The sequence below is a fragment of the Falco punctatus genome, assembly GCF_963210335.1.
Source record: "Falco punctatus genome assembly, chromosome: 10".
Lineage (NCBI taxonomy): Eukaryota > Metazoa > Chordata > Aves > Falconiformes > Falconidae > Falco > Falco punctatus.
Window position 1 is genome coordinate 11,325,324 of NC_137590.1, and position 22,161 is coordinate 11,347,484.

A 22,161-nucleotide genomic window follows, 5' to 3' on the forward strand; every position below is an offset into this window, starting at 1 on the left:
GGCCGTGCCCGGGCAGCGTGCGCGCCGGGAGCCGCCGAGCCGCCGCCCGCACCCCGAGGCCCGCCCCCCTCCGCCGCCCGCAGCGCTTCTCCCTTCGCCGCTCCGGGGCCGCTCGGCGGGGGCCGGATAGAGCAGCCGGGCGCGCCCACCCCCGGCGCCTGCCCGCCCGCCTTCCCTCCTCCCCTCCCTCCCCCCTTCCTTCCCCTCCCTCCCCGTCCCTTCCTCTCTCCGCCTGGTGCCGCCACCGCCGAGGAGGAGGAACATGGCGAAAGCGGAGCAGGTCCTCAGCCTCGAACCGCAGCACGAGCTCAAATTCAAAGGTACGAGGCGGCCGTCGCCGCCCCCCGCCGCCTCCCCGCGCTAGGCCGGCGGCCGCTCGCAGGCCCCGCTCCAGCGGCAGCCATTTTCCGGGGGCCGGGGCTAAAATGACCAGCCGCTAAAATGTCCTTCAGCGCCGCGGCCGCCGCCGCCCCCCGCCCTGCCGGGGCTCCCCCGCCTGCCGCGGGGCGAGGAGCCCCCCCCAGCCCCCTGAGGCTGCCGCGGGGGTCTCCGCCGGGCCTGCCTCTGCCGCGGCTGCGCCACCCGCCCCCACCCGCGCCGCGGGCGGCTGCTGCAGGGCCGAGGGCGGCCTGAGGGGAGGGGGGGGGGGGGCGTCCGGGCCGCCGCCTTCTGCGGCCAGCAGCGGGTCAGCGCGCCCCGGGCAGGCGCGTTCCCCCGCGGGGTGCGGGCCGAGGGCTGCGGACAGCGCCCTGAGCCACGCGGGGCCTCCCGGGCTGGGGGGGGGGGGTATCCCAGGCGGCGGGAGCGGCCCTCGGCCTCCGCGGAGGTGCGGTGGCAGGGGAGGAGGTGTGGACGCTCGGCGGTGCCGAGACCCCGGCCCTGCGGCGGGGGCTGCCGAGCCCTCCCCGCGCTGTCAGGCCGGGCGTGAGGTGCGGGAGGTTCGGCCGGGCCCGGGCGGAAGGCGCAGGGCCGCCGGCCAGCGCTTCCTGCCTTTCTCCTGTTATTATAATTTGACAAGCTATCTAGGTAAATCAATCGTGAATACGCTGGGTGCGCGAAAATCCGTCCGTTCTTTAAATAAAAATCTTGAATGGGTTTGAATTTTCGCTAGCATTGGAATTCTTGTCGTGTAGCCTGACAGCACTACTGTAATACAATATTCTGGGATTACAAATAAGCATTCAGCAAGTTTATTTATGCTGCTAGAGTCAGAGGTGCTTTATAGCTTCATTTGAATATCTGGCAAATACACATTTTAAAAAAAAACAACCAAACAAACCAGATTTCTTTACTGGTTTCTAGTAAAAATAATACTTATAGAAGCTCTTATGTACCTTTTCAAATGTAGGGGAAGTCTTTATGTGTTTTTATTAGTAAATATATTGGCAGTAGTAATATAAAGTGGAGTTATCAAAGCCATGGTAATAAACACTGGGTGGAATGAATATATCTTTGTTGCAAGCTGAGGTATTTGCGTGTTGTTATGGCAGCAGTATCAAACATGCTTAAGAGGGAAACTATTGTTGTTTTAATGTTCTTCATGTTAAGTATGATCAGATGAAAATCAGTTCTTGTTCTGAGTAATACTGCTTTCAAAAACCAAGCGAATCCAAACTCAGGTGGGCAAAAAGTGGGGCCATAACTGGTACTGACTTGCTAATGAGACATAATTGTGATTCAGGGTTTCAGGGGGTTTTTGCACTTCATCATAGGTAGAAACCTAGCCAAGCTCTGTGTTTTGTTGAAATAAAGATAATTTGTCAGGCTGCCTGTCTTTTCAGTTGAGGTTCTGGGCTAAATAATCAATAACCGTTGAAGTTAAATCAACTAACCATATAGATTTTGATTGCCAAATCTTTAGCCAGCAGCATATACTCCTTAAAACATAAGATGTTACTTGACTAACTGCAGCTATTAAATGGCTTAAGTTTAGAAGTATGTTTAAAATATTGATGTTCAAACAGACTTAATGCTGTGTATAGCCTTCATATGCCTTGGCAATAAATTCTGTGTTACGGTCCTTTCTAACAAGCAGTGCTGACCGCTGTCCTTCATTCAGGAAAGGCCAATTTGAAGTATTACCAAAGTAAATTCTGTCCTAAGCATTTCTTGTCCTACTGGTTTTGTGGTGGCGTATTGCCTGGTAATATGGCAGTAATGATTTTCTCACCTTTGCAAATAGTTGCATTTATTTCCAGAGCATTACTTTGCCCTGTACAAGTGGATGCAAACTGACAGAGGTCAGTAGTGCTGCTAACAGGTACGGTTGTGCTTCCCTGCTAGTGTGTGCTGAAGGATCTGATGCTTAATGCAGGACAGCAATGGCAGTAAGGTAGGACTGCAAACCAAGTTCCACAGGCACTGGGAATGGATCAAATAAAAATGTATACAGATAGGAAAAAGCATAAAATAGTTACCTCTGATGCTGTTAAAAGTGCTTTCTGTAGTTCTTAAATACAAAATCTAGAGGGGAGTATTAGGTCTGCAAAATGATGTGGGGAGTAAGATACCTAAGCGAGGATTTCTTCTGTAATGTGTCCCAGTCACTACAGGGTTGTCACCAACCTGCTTTAGCCAGCACTTTCATTTGTAAAGGATCAAAGACCTTTTTTTAAGAAGCTTTTGCCCCTTGGTTTGCAGTGAACCTAGATTTGTTTGATACTCTGTTTCAAAATACTGTGTTTGTGACTTGTTTGCAAAAATATCAAAGGAGTTTTTCATTCTGGAATATTTTTTTTTGCAGTGTGTGAATATGAGCAGGGGGTGTCTTTCCTCCCCACCTCACATCTCCTACACCATCACACACATGCTCCAAAATAGCATCAGCATGTGCTGTGTGAAATGCAGCTGTGAATAGTGGGAGGCAGGACACCATTATGTGGCCGGAGGTGCCCGTTTCCCTGCCCTGGTCTTTGATGCCATGTGAAATAGGAGCTTTACTGTCTTTCCAGTGACTTCCTCCACATCTTGGTTGATGTAGACTTGCAGCCTACGTGGGAAAGCTAGGTTTACTGCTCAGACTTTATTGGTAATGAGCGGTAAAAAAGACTGTTGTTGTTACATACAACACCATTTACATTTATATTTCCTTTATCTTTTTTTTTTTTCCCTTTTAATTTTTTTAATCTAGGAGATGACATCCGATAACCTGCCAAGAATTAGTTAGATTGCAGTGTTCAAGGCTCTGACTTCAGGAATTACTAGATTTAGACTTAGGCAAGGGTGTGCAGTTCTGGCCCCTTTTGCTAGGTGCTTTTTGGTGCAGCTGTTAATGACAGTGCCACCCTAGTGCTGCAGGGCACTGCCTCATGCCTTTTATAGGACGGCTACCCAGTGAGGCTGATCTGTCATTTCAGCATAATGTGCCTGTCTGGAATAGAGTTAATTTGTTTAGTGTCAGCAAGTAAAATTTTCTTAAATGTAAAGAGTTTTAGAAACTTGCCTGGGATTTTAGGTGTTTGAAACGCTGCTGCATTTTTTGCAGATGCAGAGCGTCGGGAGTGGTATTTAGTAGGGGACAAGCACAAAACCCGAGGTGGCGTGGGCTGAGGTACATTTCAGCGACGTTTTTAGAGGTTTGCCACAGGTTAGGCTGGACTTGTGACTCAGCACTCTGTTGCGGTGCGCCCCAAGTGGCAGATAGCAGTACTGCCAAACGCGGGATGCATTCCTCGCAAAACCGTGCAAGTTGCTGCCGGTTGGAAATGCTGTTTCCTGTCCCCAGTGTGTGATTTTGCACCTGCACGTATGCAATATGTCACTGTGTAACTTTGCTTTCTGCAGAGGGCACAGCAATAAACCAGAATAGCCAATACTCTCCAGTCCCAATAGTACTGATTCAGACCTGGCCTGAGGCCTGGCAGTGTTGTTTCCAAGCTGTCACCTGTCACTTGCTCGACTGTGTCCCCTGGGTGCATCAGAGCTATAGTCCAAAGGTGTGGCCTTGGCCCCTATAGATCTGCACAGTCCAACAGTGCATCTGCAGCGCTGCAAGTGAAGCATTTAGTGTTCAGCCACAGTCCCATGCAGCCTGTGTAACCTGCATTACTGTGGTTAGGTGGCTGCTGCTCCCGAATAAGGTAAGTTTGAGCTCTTTCAGGAAAGTCTGTGTAAACTATAGTCAGATCTGTGCATTGCAGTGTAGGTGTGCAAAACCTCCTGTGTCTGACATGAATATCCAGTTTTTACCAGGCGCTAGGCTAAGGCTCTCCAGTCCAACAGTTCAGTAACGTTTGGAGTGTAAGATTATAGTCTTCACTGAACCTGCGGTTGTCAGGTCTCAGAAGAGAAGTTAAGGACTTAGTCAGACATTGCAACTAAACTAATAATTCCATCTTTGTCCCTGTCAGGATCTGTCTGTAATGATTGAAGCACTCCTGCACTGAAGATATTCAGAGGGATTTGACTCTGTGCTGGTTTGTTCTGTATTGGATAAGTAGGGATTTCTAGTCACTGCCACTGGAACAGGCTGTGTTTAAGGACGTAAAATACTGGCAGTGTTGTGAGAAGTTATCTGTTACATGTAATTAATACATATCTTTTAAGCTGAAAATTTATATGCGGTTTTCTTTAAACTATGAAAGCCTTCCCGGTGTTCACAGCATAATGGCAGTCAGTCCTAGGGTTTCTTTACTCTTTGAAAGCTGCTGTGTCAATGGCTGTCTACGTTTCTGCTGGAAAATTTATCAGTCCATGCTTCACTTTGTCTAGCCTGATTCCTAGTGAAATCATTGTTACTGCATTAAATACGAGTAAACTTTCACATCTGTCCACATAGTTGAATTTGATTATCAAGTCAGACACTTAAAAAGCGGACATAATGTTTAAATAACAGGCAGGCTTCCTAAATCTAAACAAATCTAATTATGTAGCCCAATTATCAAACAAAATTAGTCATTTTCTGGTGACATTTAAATATTTACAGTTCATGTTATGCTCGCTATTCTTGCAACTTAGCTAAAACCAATAGCTTATTCTAACTATTAAGTGTTCATTATAGTTGTACAGACTTGCTGCATCTCGCTGAATTATTCTAATTTCATGTGCACCGTTAGTTTTTTAATTACTTCATCACTTTGCATAGACTTAACTTTAAAAGAGCAGTGTTTGGAGGAGAAGAACTGGAGATAAAAGCAAGATAGCGATGCATTGTGTCTTGTGACATCTCATTTTTTTGAAAGTTAAAGTATGTTGGAGATAGTGCTTCTGTTGAGCTTCCTTAATCTGCTGGTGTCCTGTACACTAGAGACATGACACTAACAAGTCCACTGGGAAAGAGGGGAGGAATTGTACACGTGTGGGCTAACAGAAATTTGAAACTTTGAATAGGATTATTAGAGAGCCAAATAACAGTTATTTGAGATGTGTGAAGCAGTCAGGGAGGTTTAGCTGCATTTTCTGTTAAATTTAATTAATGTATTTAGGTCTCAAGATATATTTCCAAAAATCTCACAATCTGCTTGAAGGCTTTGGCCAATGTGACTTATGAGTTAAGGACTTCTGAATAATTTTGTACTGCCTAGATTTTCAGAACTGCAGCTGAAGTACTGAGCATTAATGGGATCAAAGCATTACTATTTCAAGGAAGGTCCTAATGCAGTGATAAAATCAGCATGAGCAACTGTTACTTGGTGGTTACTTCTCTTAGTTTTGTGGGATTTTGTGGTTTTAATATGATTGACTGCTTGTCTTTATTGTAAGGGATGGAACACATCAATTCATAATTTCCTGTTCCTTGGGAATCTCATGTTTGTGCATCAATTTTCAGCTCACTTTGAGCTATGGAAGCATTGCAATGATACATGAAAAAGTTTGTCACGTGTGTTATTTAAAGCTCATCAGAGTGGCAGACTGCCAGTCTGATTTGGCTGATGGGATGTGTCCTCTATTCATCACTTCAGAAAATATATTTGATTACAAATTATATTGAAAATACTTAAGTAAATGGAAGGTAAGGGGTGGCTGGCTTAAGTCCTAGGAGCGTGGCTGTCATGTCAAAATAAAGACACAGGTAATGTATCATAGTGGGTGCAGGCTCACATGGAAGCTTAGGAGTAAACTATTTCTCAACTGCCACCCTGCATGCCATGTGCAATGTCTTAGCACCTGTGAAAGAGGAATGTGGAGTAGAAGTTTGCACAGGAGTTTCTGATAGTTCTTTCTCAGTGGAAATGAAATGATGATTGCCTTTTTCCTCACTTCATAAGTTTTATAAATTAAAAACTTACCAGTAGTCACACAGTGCTTTGTTTCTTTTAAAATATGTTAGCTACCTTTAAATACAAGGCTGATTTTTGTTTAATTGCACTATAATTTGGAATTAGGATGGTAAAAATTACAGACTTTAAATAGATGGTCAGATCTGTTTTGAAACTCAGCTGGAAAAAAGGCATCATCACCATAGTGAATGATCCAACTTTATGAGCTCAGGTCAGCTTACATCTATGAACAAATACCCGGTTTTAAAAGAAGCTTAATTTGTTGTATGCACCCAGCTCTGGAAGGTATTGAGTGCATCAAATGAATTTTGAATCAAATGAGCACCTTCTACGTATATTATAATGCAATTTTTGCAGAAAACTGGGTGACTGAGGGTTTGTTTTGTTTCTTGCTTTTGGAGTACCTCTAAACATAGCTTTCTGCCTAGCTGGAGACAATGCAGGAGTCAAATGACCCTTGCTAATTCTGCCCACATCTTGCAGTCACACTCATTTTCTACTATCTTGTTACCATATTGGTCTTATGTTTGCTCCCTGCTGGGAACAGCTAATAACTACTGAATGCATTTTGTAGTTGGTACAATAACAGCCTTTTAGCTTTTTCTGTCAGTGTAGTTGGTTGGCTTTGAAAGCTTTCTTGATGATGTTTGCCACAGTTTTGTTTGTGGTAACAGCTGTTGTTTCAGACTTAAATTTCATCGTTGTATTGGTAGGGAACGTGATCTTTAACATTATGATCGTGCTGCTGCGAGCCAGGGTTTTTTTGGGGTGTTGTTTTTTGTTTGTTTTTTCTTGTACTCCAAGTAAATCCTCACTAATTTGTTAGGTATGGGACTCTTTCCCAGTTAGGAACTCTTTTTCTAGTTAGACCTCTCTCTTCTCTGCATAAGAAACTCTGACACTGGTGTCATAGTTCTTACCAGAAGTAAACTGAGGCCTCCTTTAATTGTCTTCCTGTGTGATGACCAGAGGCAGAAGGAAAGCCTATTCTACATACATATATGAATATTTAAATATTAAAATACCTGTTTACCTAAACTAGAGGCCAGACTCATGCCAAGTCTCTTCCTTTGGCATTTGAGCCAATATTTATTCAATATATAATTCCTTTCATACATGCTTTGTAGACTCAGGTGTCTGTAGAGGCGTATAGGATATTTTCTGAGATGTCTGGGATGTTGTTGAATTTAAAGCTTGGCCTGCTAGGCAACCTTCTGTAAAGAGGGATTGTGCCATCAGTCTGGAACAGCTGTCACAGTTGTGCTGTCATTGAAAATGTATGCAAAGGGAATCACCATTGCCATGTTTAATTCAGTGCAGGATTAAAATGTACATCGATTGAAGTGATTGAGTGTTTACACTAGCAAGACAATCCAGACTGAGAGTTGACCAACTCTACCCTTTATGTACTAAAGTTGTTTTGAAAATTGCTTGCTTCAACTTTTTCTGGCCTCAAAAACATTTGTACAAACTGGGTACTGCTGCTGCCTGCAGTACTTTATCCAATGTTATTATAAATACTTTATGAAAATAATCTCTTTACTAAAAAACTCCTTTGGTGTCTAGTTCTCAGAGCTGTAAACGAAGCCCCTCATTCCATGGTGCTGTGGATTAAAGATTTTATCGTTCTAAATTTAATCCTGTTTTCTTGGTTGGTTTCCACCAGGCGTGGAAAAAATAGACAAGGGGGAGGTTTGCCTGGTGATCCAGTTACTTATGATGCAAATTATAAAATCATGTAGGTGTGGGGCTTGCTATGGAGCCAAATCTTATGTTTTTGCAAACAATTTCAAAGACCTAATTCAAGTTAGTTGTGCTTGTAGAAGGCATGTCAAATACCTATGTAATTCTTCTTAAAAAATAAATAATTTAACTTTTTTTTTTTCTCCTATGACTGCTCCTTTTTATCTAACCAGTTACTTCATCCTTAACTGGTGGTTCTAATGTTTCACACAAGCAGAAGTTCAGCTCTCCCATATGCAGCTTCATGTTTGGACTGCCACTGTTGCCTGTTTATATTTGCAACTGCTGCTGCTTGCTGTATGTGAATTAACAATATATTTGCATCTTCTTCTTCTCAAAATACTTGTGTGCATAATTTCCCCTGGTTTGCAAGGTCTTGTCTTCTGACCTTCCTACATTTTTACCAGACTAGGAGCAAAAGTGTAACGGCAGTAAGATGATTTTTTTTTTGGGGGGTGGGGGTGTATAGCTGTTTTTACACTATACTTACTGACGTCATACGGTGGTGCAGATAACACTTACGGAGGTTTATTAGGTTTGGAGGATGCAACTTCACATCTCTATCTTGTTCTGTGCCAGACAGTGTAAGCTGTCAGGTATTTTTTTCCTGATTAAGTTTTATCACTGCTTCTGACTAAATTTCTGATTTGGTTTTTGTTTGGTGTTTTACTTTCTTTCCTTTGATCCTGAGAGCACAGTTAATAGATTAGTTTTCAAGTGGCTCCTCAGAAACGTATCTTGCTAAATTCAGGATTCCTTTCTTATTTGTAGCTATAGTTAGTATCTCACTGCCTGTAATTTTTTTTTTAAACTTACTAGAAAAGCAGCTACTTATCGTGCATCCCAAACCCTCTGATTTTGCTTGTTTTGGTATTTCCAATTTATGCATAGTTTTGCACTTAAAATATTTGCTCAGTTGCTGTTTAAATTGCACATTAAATTTGTCTGTTCGAGGAGTATATATGAGCATAAAATTTGAGCAGTTAAGATGCTCTTTCCCTACCATTTTACTGTTCATTTGAAATGGAGATTAGTGATGAAATACATCAGTCCAGGAAAAATGACTTCTCAAGAAGTACAATAAAAAGTGTAGTTGGGGACGGTGGTTAAAATCACGATGCTTCTTCCAGGGAGATTGACTCTACATTGAATTCTGTCTTCAGCACTGGTTTTGCCAGGGCAGCTTGCACATCAGGCCATCATCATGCTAGGCTCCACTCTCGAAGTTGCATCCCCTCTTCTCCCTGGGGGGCTGTGCTTTGGTTCTGCACCCTTTCAATACCCACCCAGCAGCCCCCATGAATGAGGCTTCTAGCCACATAGGGTGAGTAGTTGTCTTACTGTTACATTTTGCCATGCCATGCTTATCGAAGGAGGTGTGGCTACTATTGCGCTGTCAAAAGATAGTATGCTGCTATTTTCTGAGCTGTTTTCATACCTGGAGAGAGTTGGTACATGTGATATTTGTGAGTGAGCAAAGTAATACGATATGTTTGGCATTCGGTTCTGAAAGAATATGAAAGCATAGTTGAAACAGAGATATGCCTCTAAAAGCTAGCCAGCTCTGCCATTAGTCTCTTGTTTATGAATTGTGTGCAGAAATCTGTTTTAAGTTTAGGATGTAGAGAAAATATTGTATGTTGTGCGGTTTTGTTGCTGAAGATTGCTGTAAGTAATGTTTGGGTGTAATAAAACTCTGTAGAGACCAGTTGGAAAAAACAAATGGCACTCTACCAAAATTATTTGAAGGACATATTCTTTCATGTTTCTTGGCATGCTTATGTGTGGCCTCTCGTTTCTTACAACTGTGAAGTCAAACTTTTAGTGATCCTCTGAGGAATAAAAGGACAAAAGTTACATACTAGTAGATACCCTGAGAATAGTCTTCAGTCTCATATTTGGGTTTTGGGTTTTTTTTGTTGTTGTTGTTTTGAGGTTTGGGGTTTTTTGTTGTTCCCCTATTCAGCATGAGGCATGCTCTGGGAAAAAGATAGGCCAGAGGAGGACAGAGATTAATCCATCCAAGTGGAATAATTTACTATCAACCTTGCTCCACCTTTGGCATCTGTATCATGTAATTTTCTTGTTTTCCTACGCTTTTTTTTCTCTTAGATAATTTTATTGATTGCATACATCTTAAAAAAATTAATGCATCAGCTATTGCATGGGGAGTGATTTGCATGGCACATCTATTTTTAAATGTTTTTTCATCAGGGCTTCTACTGTTTGACACAGCAGAAGTGGAAGTGACCACTTCCCTCCTGTCACTTTGCTTCAAGGGCCCTTTAGGGTGAGGACAGTCATGGTAAGAGTAAAGGAATTGATTCCACAGGGGTGGGGTTTTCTGGCTACTTCCATTTGAAATCTGAGCTGAGATTGAAAGGTTTGTGAGTGGTTTATAGAAGCATTAAGAGTGGCCTAAGTTTTTCTTTAAAATAATTACCAAATCTGGGGTTGTGGGTTGTTGGGTCCTCTCAGTGTATTACTTGTGAAAGCAGATGTTTATGCAACATGATGCTTCTTGTTTCTCTTTCTTTGATTTCTTTGATTTCAAAAGTTGTGGATGCTCACTTAATTATGAATGTCTCCAGAGCCAGATGATGATGATGATTAAAATTTGGCATACAGTACTTTTTAAAACACTAATCTTCACAAGATTCTCTGTAATTAGATAAGTATTCTCCTGACTTCACAGAGAGGAAAACTGTAAGGGTCCAAACCTGCTTCTGTTGTGGAGCTGCTGTCAACTCTTAAGGCTCTTAATAGCAGAAGATCAAGCCTTTAAGTGATTTGTCTAAAGACAAGTAAGATGGTGGGAGAGTTTGATTGGATCTTGGGTGTTCTTGATTTGCAGGCACCTGGCTGATAGCTCAAGATGTCTTGCTTGACATTTCTGCTTTTTTCATTTTAGTGTGTATCTTCAAAGGTCATAAACTTTATATATAACTTCAAAAAGCAGTGTACGGTAAGTCAAGTCTACACCTGTTACTGAACCTCTTGCTCATCGCTAGCATTTTTATTTTGACTGTCTCTCTCTACTGCTGATAAGACACCCCCAGAAATAAAATTGGAGAAATTGTGGATATAAAATGAAATCATTTGGTTACTATCAGAAGCACAGTAAAGGAACTGAGAAACAACTCAGGTATGATGATAAGAAAAGTTATAAGTAGAAAGGCTGAAATACTGAGATAGAGAGATGACTGTGTTCTTGAGTGGTGGTTGTTTTGTTAGTGGTGCTTATACACTGTCACGTAGGACTGCGGCAGGTTTGTACACGGTAGAGCAGGGCAAGGTGCACCGCCAGTGTGAGGGGCTGACCGAGCTGGTGGGGGGACACTTCACGCCGTGGGAGCAGGAGCCAGCATGGTGTGTGTGATGGTGAAGGGAGCCTGAAGTATCATGTTCAACCCCCACCCTCTCCACTCACACATGCAGGGTCAATGTAGCTCTTTTGCTGGATGAATTACTGCTCCATGTGGACATCTACTAGTCGGGGCATATCAACATGTAGGATTTGGGCTCTTGAGAATAGCCACAAAACAGTTTAAATTTCCCTTCTACTGCTTTTCACCATCTCCCTTATTAAAGATACCTTGGTTACTTTTCTGTGGCTGATTAATATGTCAGGTGATTAATGACTTTCATCTGACACATCAATGGGATTAAACCATGGTGAAATACATCCTTCCACTCCTATTGTTGCTTTCGACAAAAGAAGTACAAAAGGGGTTGTCTCACTAGAAGCTCTGCCTGTATTTCTGCCTGTTTCCAGTTACCTTGCTTTTGGATATGTGTCTGTGGGGCTGAGTTGGGGTGGCAAAAGTTGTTGAGGGAAAGTGATGAAAGCGCATCTGAAACATTCTGGGAATAACATGGGCAGCTTGATGAGAATTTTTGTTAATCTTGTTGATCAGCGGTTGCCAGTTTAACATGATTACGATTCTATCAAGTGCTCCTGCCAGTAGTGCCTTTGCTCTGAAAAGCACCAGTTCACTGAATTTTTCAGGGGATGCCTGGTTTTACACATAGGAGAATTTGCATTAGATTTAAGCACAAAAAAATTAAGCACGTGCCTTAATTACTTTCAACAAGTATGCCAACACTAGAAGTGTGACTGCAGCACGTATGCCTAGATGTGCTAGCTTTAACCTACTAAATATGAGACCTTGTTCTCTCAATTTGGCAGAATGCTGTGTGCAAAGGTGCAGTTTCCCTGATGCCAGTGTCTGAGTGCTGCTTGATCTGGCTGAAAACTGATTCTCCTTTGTCTCTCCGCTGCTGCCCCCTCCCTCCCTCCCTGTCTTCTAAGTGGATTAATTTTCAGCTCAGCGCAAGCAGATGAGCACTGGTGCAGCTAGCACAAGCAGTTGGTGGAGATTAGAAGTTATCCCACCTCCCCTTTAGCAGTGAGATGGACTGATGCAGGCATAAAGCAACCCTAGGACTGTGGCTCACCTACTGTGTGTAGTTAATTTTAAAGATGTAGTAGTATTTGCACATACAAATCTGCAGAGGACTGTGCCTGGTTTGAATGTTCCTGCCCAAGCCAGTGCCTCTGCTGATGCTACTGCTGACTGCTTTCACATGCCAAACAGTGCAACAGCAGTGTTCTTGCTGCACTGAAAGTAGATGTGTATAAGGATTGTTTATTTGCCAAGCTAAAGCATGGAATTTCGGTTAAGGTGAAAATAATTATATTAAGATTCAGTACAAATGATGTAGGTGTGTAACGTGGCTACTGTGAGTAGTGAGTGGCAAGAAACTTATACTTAAGTACTGTGCTGATCAAAAAGTTACTGGCCTGGATTTGCTTGTACAACTGTGGGCAATTTTTATTGCAATGAAAGTTACTTAAATTTTAAACAAAGCTGACATCATATTCTTTTGACCTAATTCCCAGGCTTCTGTATTCTTACTAAAATGATCCAGGATGTTATGATGCAGCACACTGCAGAACGGAACTCTTAGGAAAGATTGATACAGCACTGGTGTTTGAATAGGAGATGGAGCGTGGCAAATTCTGAGATAATGCTGTCATCTTCAGACATGAAGGGTTGTGTGTGTAGCTCCTGGGTGGAAAGCTGCAGTTTGTAGTTTGAAAATAAAACTGCTGAAAAGCAAATCTATGAAGAACCATGATACCTCTTGCTGTTTGTTGTTGCATGAGTATATGAGGCCATGTTTCCTTTTCTTTAAGTAGTACTGCTAGTTTGCATATCACTAGATGCCCAGTTTTCATTAACACAAGTTGACTTTTTTCTAACTGGCAGGAAAATATCATTGAGCCCTTGTGGAATTTTCCAAACTTCCACTACCAAATTCAGTTTACTACATTCTTCCTTCTAGACAGCTTGCTCCCATGACAACCCCATGTCAGATGATGCATGTACAGACCCTTAGTTTCCCATAACTTTGTCCTTGGGATGACACCAGTGACATTTTTCTCATGATCTTTAAAAACATGGGAGAAAAATAGTACTTTTTTTTTTTCTTTAAGAAGTGCAAGTTGTCATTTGGAAAGCATCCTGCCCCAATATAAGTTTCAAGTATGTGGAAATATTAAGGACAATCAAAAATACATTATTTTGTTTTGAAAGTTAGGAAATAAAGGTTGTGTGTGTTAATGCAGCTTCTGTTTAGGCACACAGTATGTCAGTCTTCCCTGCAGAGTCAGCTTCTTGCTTTTACCCAGGTACCATCTGGATGCACGGTCTTGATTCATTGTGGTTGTAATTACAGCCTGCCTTAGGGGCATAGGCATATACTTGTATAAGTGGTCCATCCATTTGCAATGAGGATGAAGGCATTGGAAAGAAGTGTAGAGCATTTTATCTTGCTATATCTGTGGGTATGATTCCAGAAGTCCTAATGCCTTGCATTGAACAATGAAACTCCAGGGTAGATGTGTGTCTCATATGACTGTTAATACCCAAATACCCAAGCCAAGCTCACCTGCAGTGCGCAAATCCAAACAGAAAGCAAAGGTGTATCTCCAGTACAGAATTAGCTTCTGTTTACCCTGGCATCAGTTCCCCCCCATACCCCAACCTCCCCCCAGAATGTCTTAACCTAGGCTATAGTAAGCTAACAACAGGCTGTCAAGGTTTCATTTCAGTCTGAGTTAGCAGTCCATGGGCTTTGCTCTTAAAAGGCAGGCCAGCCAAGCTGATAATATTTCACTGCCGTGCCGTAATTACCCCTGAGTAATACTCTCTTGTCCATTTCTTTTTTTACACACTCAAAACCACCAGTAATGTCACTTTAACCCTCCATTTGTCTGCTCTGTTTTGCTTTCCTACAGTATTGGAGCAGCAGTGCCATAAGGAGCATGCCTGCACAAAAGTTTGCTGAAAGCAGAGGTCTAGTGCAATTGTGCTGGCTAATCTGTAAAACCTGTAATTTGGGGAAAATTGATCTAAAGAAACTGTTTGAAGTTCGGTGGACAAAAAAGAAGAGGAAATGTCAAGCAGACAAGAAGAAATTAATTCAGTCTGCTGAAAGGTTTTGCTGCCAAGTATTTTGGTATGATCTGTGTTAGCAATAAGTAACTCCATTTGGAAATTATTTTACACGCAGAATTGTTGTCATATTACTATTATAAACAGCAGCTCTATGCTGGGGCACAAAATCCTGCACGCATTCGTGGATCAACCAAGTAAAAACATGGTATTTCCCGCAGGAAATCTATCCCAGCATGCAGACTAGTAAAGCACTATAGAGGATGCAGCTGCATATGTAGGGCTTTGTACAGACGACCCTCCCTCTGTGCTGGAATAGCTCAAGCTGTAATTTTTTACTAAAGATGCATCCTTAATGCTTAGGCATCAAGTAATTTCTGCTGAAATGTTAGACTTTTTCCAGTTAGAGCTGTCTGAAGATCTGCTACGTAGTCTTTACACACCTAAATGTTTGCTGGATTATGCTGGTAGTTTGTTTAACAGTTCATGGCTGCTTCTGCCCAGTTATTTTCCATTAGACTTAAAGTCTGTCTCTGCATGCAGAAAACAGAGAAAACTTGACAGCTGTGTTTCATTCTCTTTTCACATCTCAGTGTTTCACCTGGCACAGGTTTAGTGAAATGTTTCATGAGATCTGAAAATTTTATTGCTGCTTTATTTTTTTGCTACCAGGTTTCATAAATGCAAATTGGCTTTTCCAGAGTGCGGGCAGAAATGGTGCTACATTTTTGACTGGTTGGGTATTTTTTGGTGTCTGATTGTTTTGAGTTTTGTCTCCTTCTAATTACTTAAAACAAATTGGATCAAGGATAAAGGTTGCAGGACTGTAATACTTTTACAGCTGTATTAAATGTCATCTTAGGAAACAAATTTGTCTCCTAAATTTGTAGAAAAGGAAGCAAACATTATTTTAAGCCAACCATGCTGCAGGAAGAGGATGGTGGAATGTTGCCTGCTAGTATTTTTATTACCATCATTATTATCATATTATCATCATCATTCACCCTTTTTAAATATTAAGGTTGTCCCTTCTGCAAGAAAAGCTTCGATGCTTTTTTTTTTTTTTTTGACCTGTTTGCTTTTATTCCTGAGGATAGATGAAGATACTTTATTCAAGCATCAAATTAATTACTCTTGTGCAGAAGACAGTTGATCAAAGTGTGGTTATATTTCTTGTAATTACATTTCCTTACCATCTGAGCAAGCACTGTAGTTGCATGCTACCTGTCTGGTTTATCAGTGTCATGTAGAAAATCAGTAACTAGCCTTTCCTGTAACCGGAGGGATTCTGGCAGTTTCAACTAGGTACTGAGCCTGTGAGAATTTGATTTGCCTGCACTTGATGTTGCAGAACTTGACAGTGGTTTGAGTCTAGCTTTACTAATACAGAAATCTTTGCCAGTGCTCTCAACGCCCAAGAATTTTCCTATTTCTGCATGGTTGTTTCCTGTCTTGGGCGAGGTAGGCTATTGTATGAAGATTTCTTTCGGTTTATCGTTTCTAGTAGCCATGAGAATAATTAGAAGAAGAAAAAAAAAAAAAAAAGACTTGGAAGGAAAAGGGGATACACACTAAATGCTTGTCTTGCTGGTTTTGGTATGGCATTTCTGAAAACCTAGTGGAATCCTGCTTCTGTGGATGTACAGCCTGAATATACAGATGAACCTGTAGTAGCCACTTTATCATTCCCTTTCTAGGTAACATTCTGTACTGTACTCCCCTATTTATCATCTCTAACGTAGGTACATATGGTATCTTTGTAAGCCTGGGTTTACTGGGATTCAGTAGTTAGAATGGAGTAACTGTGACACAGCAGAGAATTTGGCATCTTGTGAATGCCATGTTGTTGTGTTGGCACAATGTATAAATGATTTCCCCCTTTTTGTTTTGCTATTAATGATCAACTTCAGCTGTTGTGCTGTGAGTGTTGGAGCATGCTGCACATCAGAATGCTCAGAGGCCTCACAGCTTTGCGTGCACGATTATCTGTACGTGCCAGAGATGGAAATTGAACGTCTAATTACTTTATAAGATTTGTGAACAAGAGATTTAGAGCCTGCTTAGCCTCTGCTTGAAAAGTACTTTCTGTGTGATTTCAAGTCTGCTTTTGCTCTTCTCCTCAGGTCCTTTCACAGATGTTGTCACTACAAACCTGAAACTCGGCAATCCTACAGACAAAAATGTGTGCTTCAAAGTTAAGACCACAGCACCACGTAGATACTGTGTAAGGCCTAACAGTGGAATTATCGATGCAGGAACATCAATTAATGTTTCTGGTAAGCCATTCAAGCAGTTTTTTGGTGATTGAAAAGAGCTTTTTCTAATCAATTATTCCTTGGAATGCTTGGCAACCTGCAAGTATTTTGTTGAATCTTTATAAAAGGAAGAGGTTGTGATTTTGTGGGGAAGCATCCATTTCATATATCCTTCCCTTATTCCTGGTCTAGCAGTAATAGGTTTGGTTTTACATCTTGTTTTCAAGGGAAAAAAAGGGAGAAATACATAAATCACTTAAGATAATTCATTAACAGCCTTACCAGCCTATCCAAACCACCACTGCTGCAGCCCTGCCCTCCCTGTGGGATTATTTTTGTACGGTTAGTTTTTTGCCAGCTTAACTTCCTGAACCAGCTCACCGCAGGGTCACACAAGTGCTTGGACAGGCATGTCGAGGGAGGAATAACTGAGCGGGCTGCAGCCACGGGGTTTTAGACCAGCGTTGGCTGTTGCCAAACTGCCTAATATAATTAATAATGAGAACATTCACCTTCAAACCATACTTGTTTTGTGTTCCTTGAAGATAGAACATGCTTTGGTGTTAGAAATGCCAAGTGACTAAATCTTTGCTGTTCCATAGGAAAAATTAATGATTTTCTCTATAATGAGTCAGTAGCTCTTGATTTGCCTGAGTTTGGTAATGGAAAAGCAAAGGAGTGGCTTACTTTGAAAGCACGAAGAGCTGAGTATATCCCATAAACAGAATGTCTGTATATTAACTCGCTGATGATGCGTGCTTGATCTGTTTTCTCAATGACTTCTCCAGTCCATGTTTTTAATAAAGAATTCTGTCAAAGCATGTAGTAGTGGCATACTGCATGAGTGAAGTCTGACTTCTTAATTAAGAAAATTATTTCTATAAACATACAGATATATTTTTTACTATTTCTAATAAATTTTAATATTGGCATGATAAGAAAAATTACTTACTGATAGGTTATATGATTTGCTGTTACTGCTTACCAAACTTTTCTAGCCTGGAATAAAAAAAAAATTTGGGAGCTAAAACTACTGCTTTTCACTTGAAAAAAAAAAAGTAAAAGTCAAGACTTCAGGTTTTTACTCAACAAAATGTAAAATATTTAAACTTTGCCCTTGAAGAGCTTGTTTCAACAAAATAAAAACTGATCCCAAAAATACTTTGCAGTGTTACATTAAGAGACTCTAATCCTGTAAGTCTTCTTGTGCATGCCTACGTTTGCACACTCATTGATCTGTTGTCTTTGGGATTTCTATTGTGTCAAATTGAGCATGCATATGATTGCAGAATTGTGCCTCGCTCGCAGTTAATGTCCGGGGAGTGTCAGGAGAGGAGATAACCAGTGCAGTGTGGTAGCAGGTGGTGTGGTGGCGCAGGCAAAGCATTTCTGCTTCAGGAGAGGGCTAGCACATATCCAGTAAGCTCTGAAATGACTAATACGTAAATGAAAAAGCTCCCTAGAGAGAAATTGAGATTTTTAAAACTCGGGATGATTCCCAAGTAAAGATGTCTGTCATCCATATCTCTACTAGCTGCAGGAAGCATATTAAATGCATAGAAATCAATGAAGTGATAATGAAAATTAGTATGGTTTCTAGCTACAAATTATCTTCGTGCTATAAAGATGTGGATTCTTTTCCTCTTTCAGATGAACTTCAAAATTAAAAGCCTGCTTCCTTTGTAGGCAGGTACCACGCTTTTTTAAATGTCACCTTGATCTCAACATTGTTTCCTTAAACTTCTCCTTGCAATGACCCTTCACTCTACCTTGAGCAGAATACAGTATAGGCGAGCACTGTATGAGCCATCTTAGTTACGCTGACAGCATGCCTACCTCTCGCTCGCTTTTCCAGCCCGGTTCTTCCCAGCAGCATACCAGATAGAGCGTGGATCTAGTCCAAGACTTGACTGAAAGTATCCCGTTATGAGAGATTGCTGTGCTAACCCTAAGCTATGCTTTGCTCTTCCTTACGTAGCTTTGAAAAACTTTCACTTTTCTGATAACTATTTGTAGTGGTTTATGATTCAGTTAGTTTTGCAAATGGCTATGGTGTATTTATTCACAAGCTCGCATTTGTGTTCTACATATTTTCATGGTGATAATAACTTAGTAATAATAAATAACGATCCTAAACTGCTGGTTTCTACATTAACATATTTTAAAATGCAAGAAGTACATGTTCATTGTTCTTTAGGTAATATATAGAGGTAAATTTATAGGTAGATGTGTTGCACAATTCTGGGGTTATATATATAATTCTTTATTTCCTAAAACACTCTAAACTGAAGCTATCTTGTGCTGTGGCTGAATTTCTCTTTAATAGAGCTGTATATATTGCACTCCTGGTAGCTTCTTTAAACCATGCATGGGACCTAACTTTGGACTTGAAGGTAGCAGTGTCTTTGGTTCTGATTACCAGAAGGGATCTTCTGGGGAGGGGGTGTAAAAGAGGGAACTTTCATTAACTTACAGAACATAATTGTTTTCTAAGTCACAGAAAGGAGGGAGATGTGTTTAACCTTTGCTTTGGAGTAAAGTGTCTTAAGAACAGAGGGCTGATTTTTGAGTTAATGAAGTGAAAAATAAATAGAATTTGTTTCTTTGCCTCTGAGTCAGTTATTTTTCAGTCATGTAATTCAAGTCTTGCACAAGGCATAAAAATAGGACTTGAATAAATAGGACTTGAATTCTTCCAAAACTAGTGAAAATACTACCAATGAGAAATTGTTAGAACATAGTTAATACAGTAATAATTTCCGGACACTTAAACTAATTGGGCTGTATTTACTATATGCAATCTGTCCTCTTGAGAATTGCTGATGGAATTGTAACGCAGCCGCTTGGTAGCACTGCACTGGTACTGCAACTTCTCTCTCCAAAAAATCAGTGTCTAAGCATAGTGGCATGAAGCTCTAGAACAATTTATTAGTTTCTCAGAATATTACTGACCGAAGCTGAGTTTGGGGTAGTTGTATCTTCCTTGTGCTGTAGTATTTGTTACACTCTTGTGAAACTATAGCTGTACTATTCCTATGTAAGTATTTGAGAAGATATTCTGCCCTAAGACAGAGGCAGCAGTCAGAACGTTATACCACTTTTTTCCTACTAGTATGTTGGCTCATTTGAAACATACAAAATGCTGGAATAGTAAAGCTTGCTTTATTCTAGGGAATCTCAAATACTGGCTTCTTATGCCATTTCACAGCTTTTCCTAAATATCAGCATTTAAGGCCCTGTCAGCATGCACTGCTCACTGCGATGGCAGGTTTGTAGCCCCTGTTTTCACCTGTTACATAATTGCATGTAATTTTAACAGCTGAGTTTATGTAACTGTCAGGAAGTGTGTGTGTGTGCTGTCATCGGATTTTATTGCATTTGGTCTGAAATAATTCGAAAAGTATTTGCACACATTCAATTTTTGTTTAACATGTCTTATTTCAACAAAGATATCTGATTTTGTGGCTTCTGAGAGGTTGGAATGTAAATAAAAGGCATGAATGGATTACAAAGGAGAAGTGAAAAAATGAAAGCAGATGCTGATGAGTCTGCAGATAGGTATATAACAGGGAAGAGAGGAAGTACAGATTGTACCATCTGTGCACGCTGTCCCGCTGAAGAGAGCAGTCTGAACATGCTTCTTAAAAATGGGGAGAAGCTGACGTTATCCTTAGGCTGCTGTCGAATATCCTTGAATTTTTAGGCTTTTGTAAACCTGCCTGACTTTGAAAAGGCGGTTGGTTGGCATTGCCTTCAGGAGGGTGCTTGTGCAGCTGCTGTTCTCTTTGGTGGCAGTGGGGCTGCCCCTTTTGCTACAGTCACCGATGGTGTCCTGCCTGCTGCTGCGGCCCCCAGCTCTGCCAAGGCAGCATCGCTGCTGCGTCCGGCTCCCCCAGGACTGCATAGCTGCTGCCCCGTTTCGGTTTGGTTTTATCCACTTGCTTTAGGAGTATCTATCTTGATCTTCACAGATTCAACGTTTCTTAGTAGTATTGAAGTATTTACAGAAAGAACTATGTAAACATGGAACTAGTGTGGAGTGGTGCAGTGGATTCTGCCTGTTTGCGTAGATACAAGTGTCCTTGGTTCACCTCTAGCGGAGCTGATCAAATTGCACAATGATCTTGAGGCTTGCCCCTCTGGCTGCTTGGGGTGTTTCATGTAGTGGTGACATAAGTGTGGTAGATTGGATCTATCCAGACCATAAAGAATTTCATGTAGTGCCATTTGGGAAAACTATCTTTAAAGCTAGAAAATAAAAATAGATTCACAGACTACTGAATGGACTACTTAAGAGTAAACACTGATGTGGATGGAAATGTAATAGCAGGAAGTTACTAGCAATGTTTCTTCAGAATGATTCTTGGGACTAATCTTGTTTAATGCTTTTATAAGCGATTCTGGCACAAAGAGTACGCTAAAAACACTGATGATGATGAAAAGTTGGGAGGCTGAAGATACACAGCAGAACTGGGTGTCCTTGAAAGCTACAGTAACAGAGGATGAGTTTCATCAGAAAAACTGCAAAATCATGTACTTGGCGAATAAAATACTCCTGCTATAATTGCAAGCTTGTTAAATGAAGGGGGCTGGCTAGGGAGACCAGGATGCTGAGATAATGTATCTGTGCATAAGACAAAACAGGCTGGAAAATGGAAGAGATAAGAGGGTATAAATGCTATTGTCCAAGGCACTAGTAAAATTTCCTGGGTGTATAATCAAAGTAGCTCATACAGAGGAGTTCAAGCCAGAACAGGTGCAGAGGATGAATGGGGAGCCTGGCCCAGAGCAGACCCACGGAGTCTGGCGTGCTTAGTTTACCAGAAGGCCAAGAGCTGCTGTGATTGATGTCTTGGAGTGCGCTAGAAGTAAATGGCTCTTCCCCTTCTTTGATATTTAAGCATAAGGGCAGTATTGGTCCAGGACCAAGTAAACAGGCCATTAGTAAATGTAGATGGAAACTAGAGGAAGGTTGCTGACTATCTGAGCAGGGGGACTTTTCTGTTCCTTTTGCTCTTGGAAGGGAATGTTAGATCCTAGCAGGTGTTATGGGATAGAATCTTGCCTCCTTCCACGTTTCTTGCTTCAGATTTCCTCTGTTCCTTGAGAAAGCAGGTTTCCTGTAGGAAAACCAGAAGTGTTTAATGCTTCTGACGTTGTTAATAACTTTGCCAGTAAACTGTTGTAGGAAAAAGAAAGAGCATATTGGGTGGTCACTGCCTCTCCTTTGCTATCTACAGAGGGCCTTGCATAAAGCATTGGGAGTATAGCAGGAATGTGTGAGAAAACTGGTATCCATTTCTTTGGAAACACTTCAGAGCAGGATGTACATAAGGTCAGTCCTTTGTGTTTGAATTTTGAGACAGACGAGTAGGCTAACAAATACAACTTGCCTTTCTCCTCATTCCATTGATTTCTCAATGACTTTGCAGGTTTTGCTTGTGGTAGAATACTTTCGGTGCTTTAGGTGTGATGAGATCAGTT

General features: G+C 41.4%; 1 protein-coding gene across 1 annotated transcript in view; it reads left to right on the plus strand.

Annotated features, from left to right (window-relative positions):
• The window catches only part of VAPB (VAMP associated protein B and C), a 35,157-nt gene continuing 12,996 nt past the window's right edge, over window positions 1-22,161 (plus strand). The window contains exons 1-2 of the mRNA XM_080403966.1: window positions 1-320; window positions 16,546-16,698. Of these exons, the coding sequence (XP_080260092.1) occupies window positions 263-320; window positions 16,546-16,698 (211 nt within the window). The 5' untranslated portion in view covers window positions 1-262. The remainder of the gene's footprint in view (window positions 321-16,545; window positions 16,699-22,161) is intronic.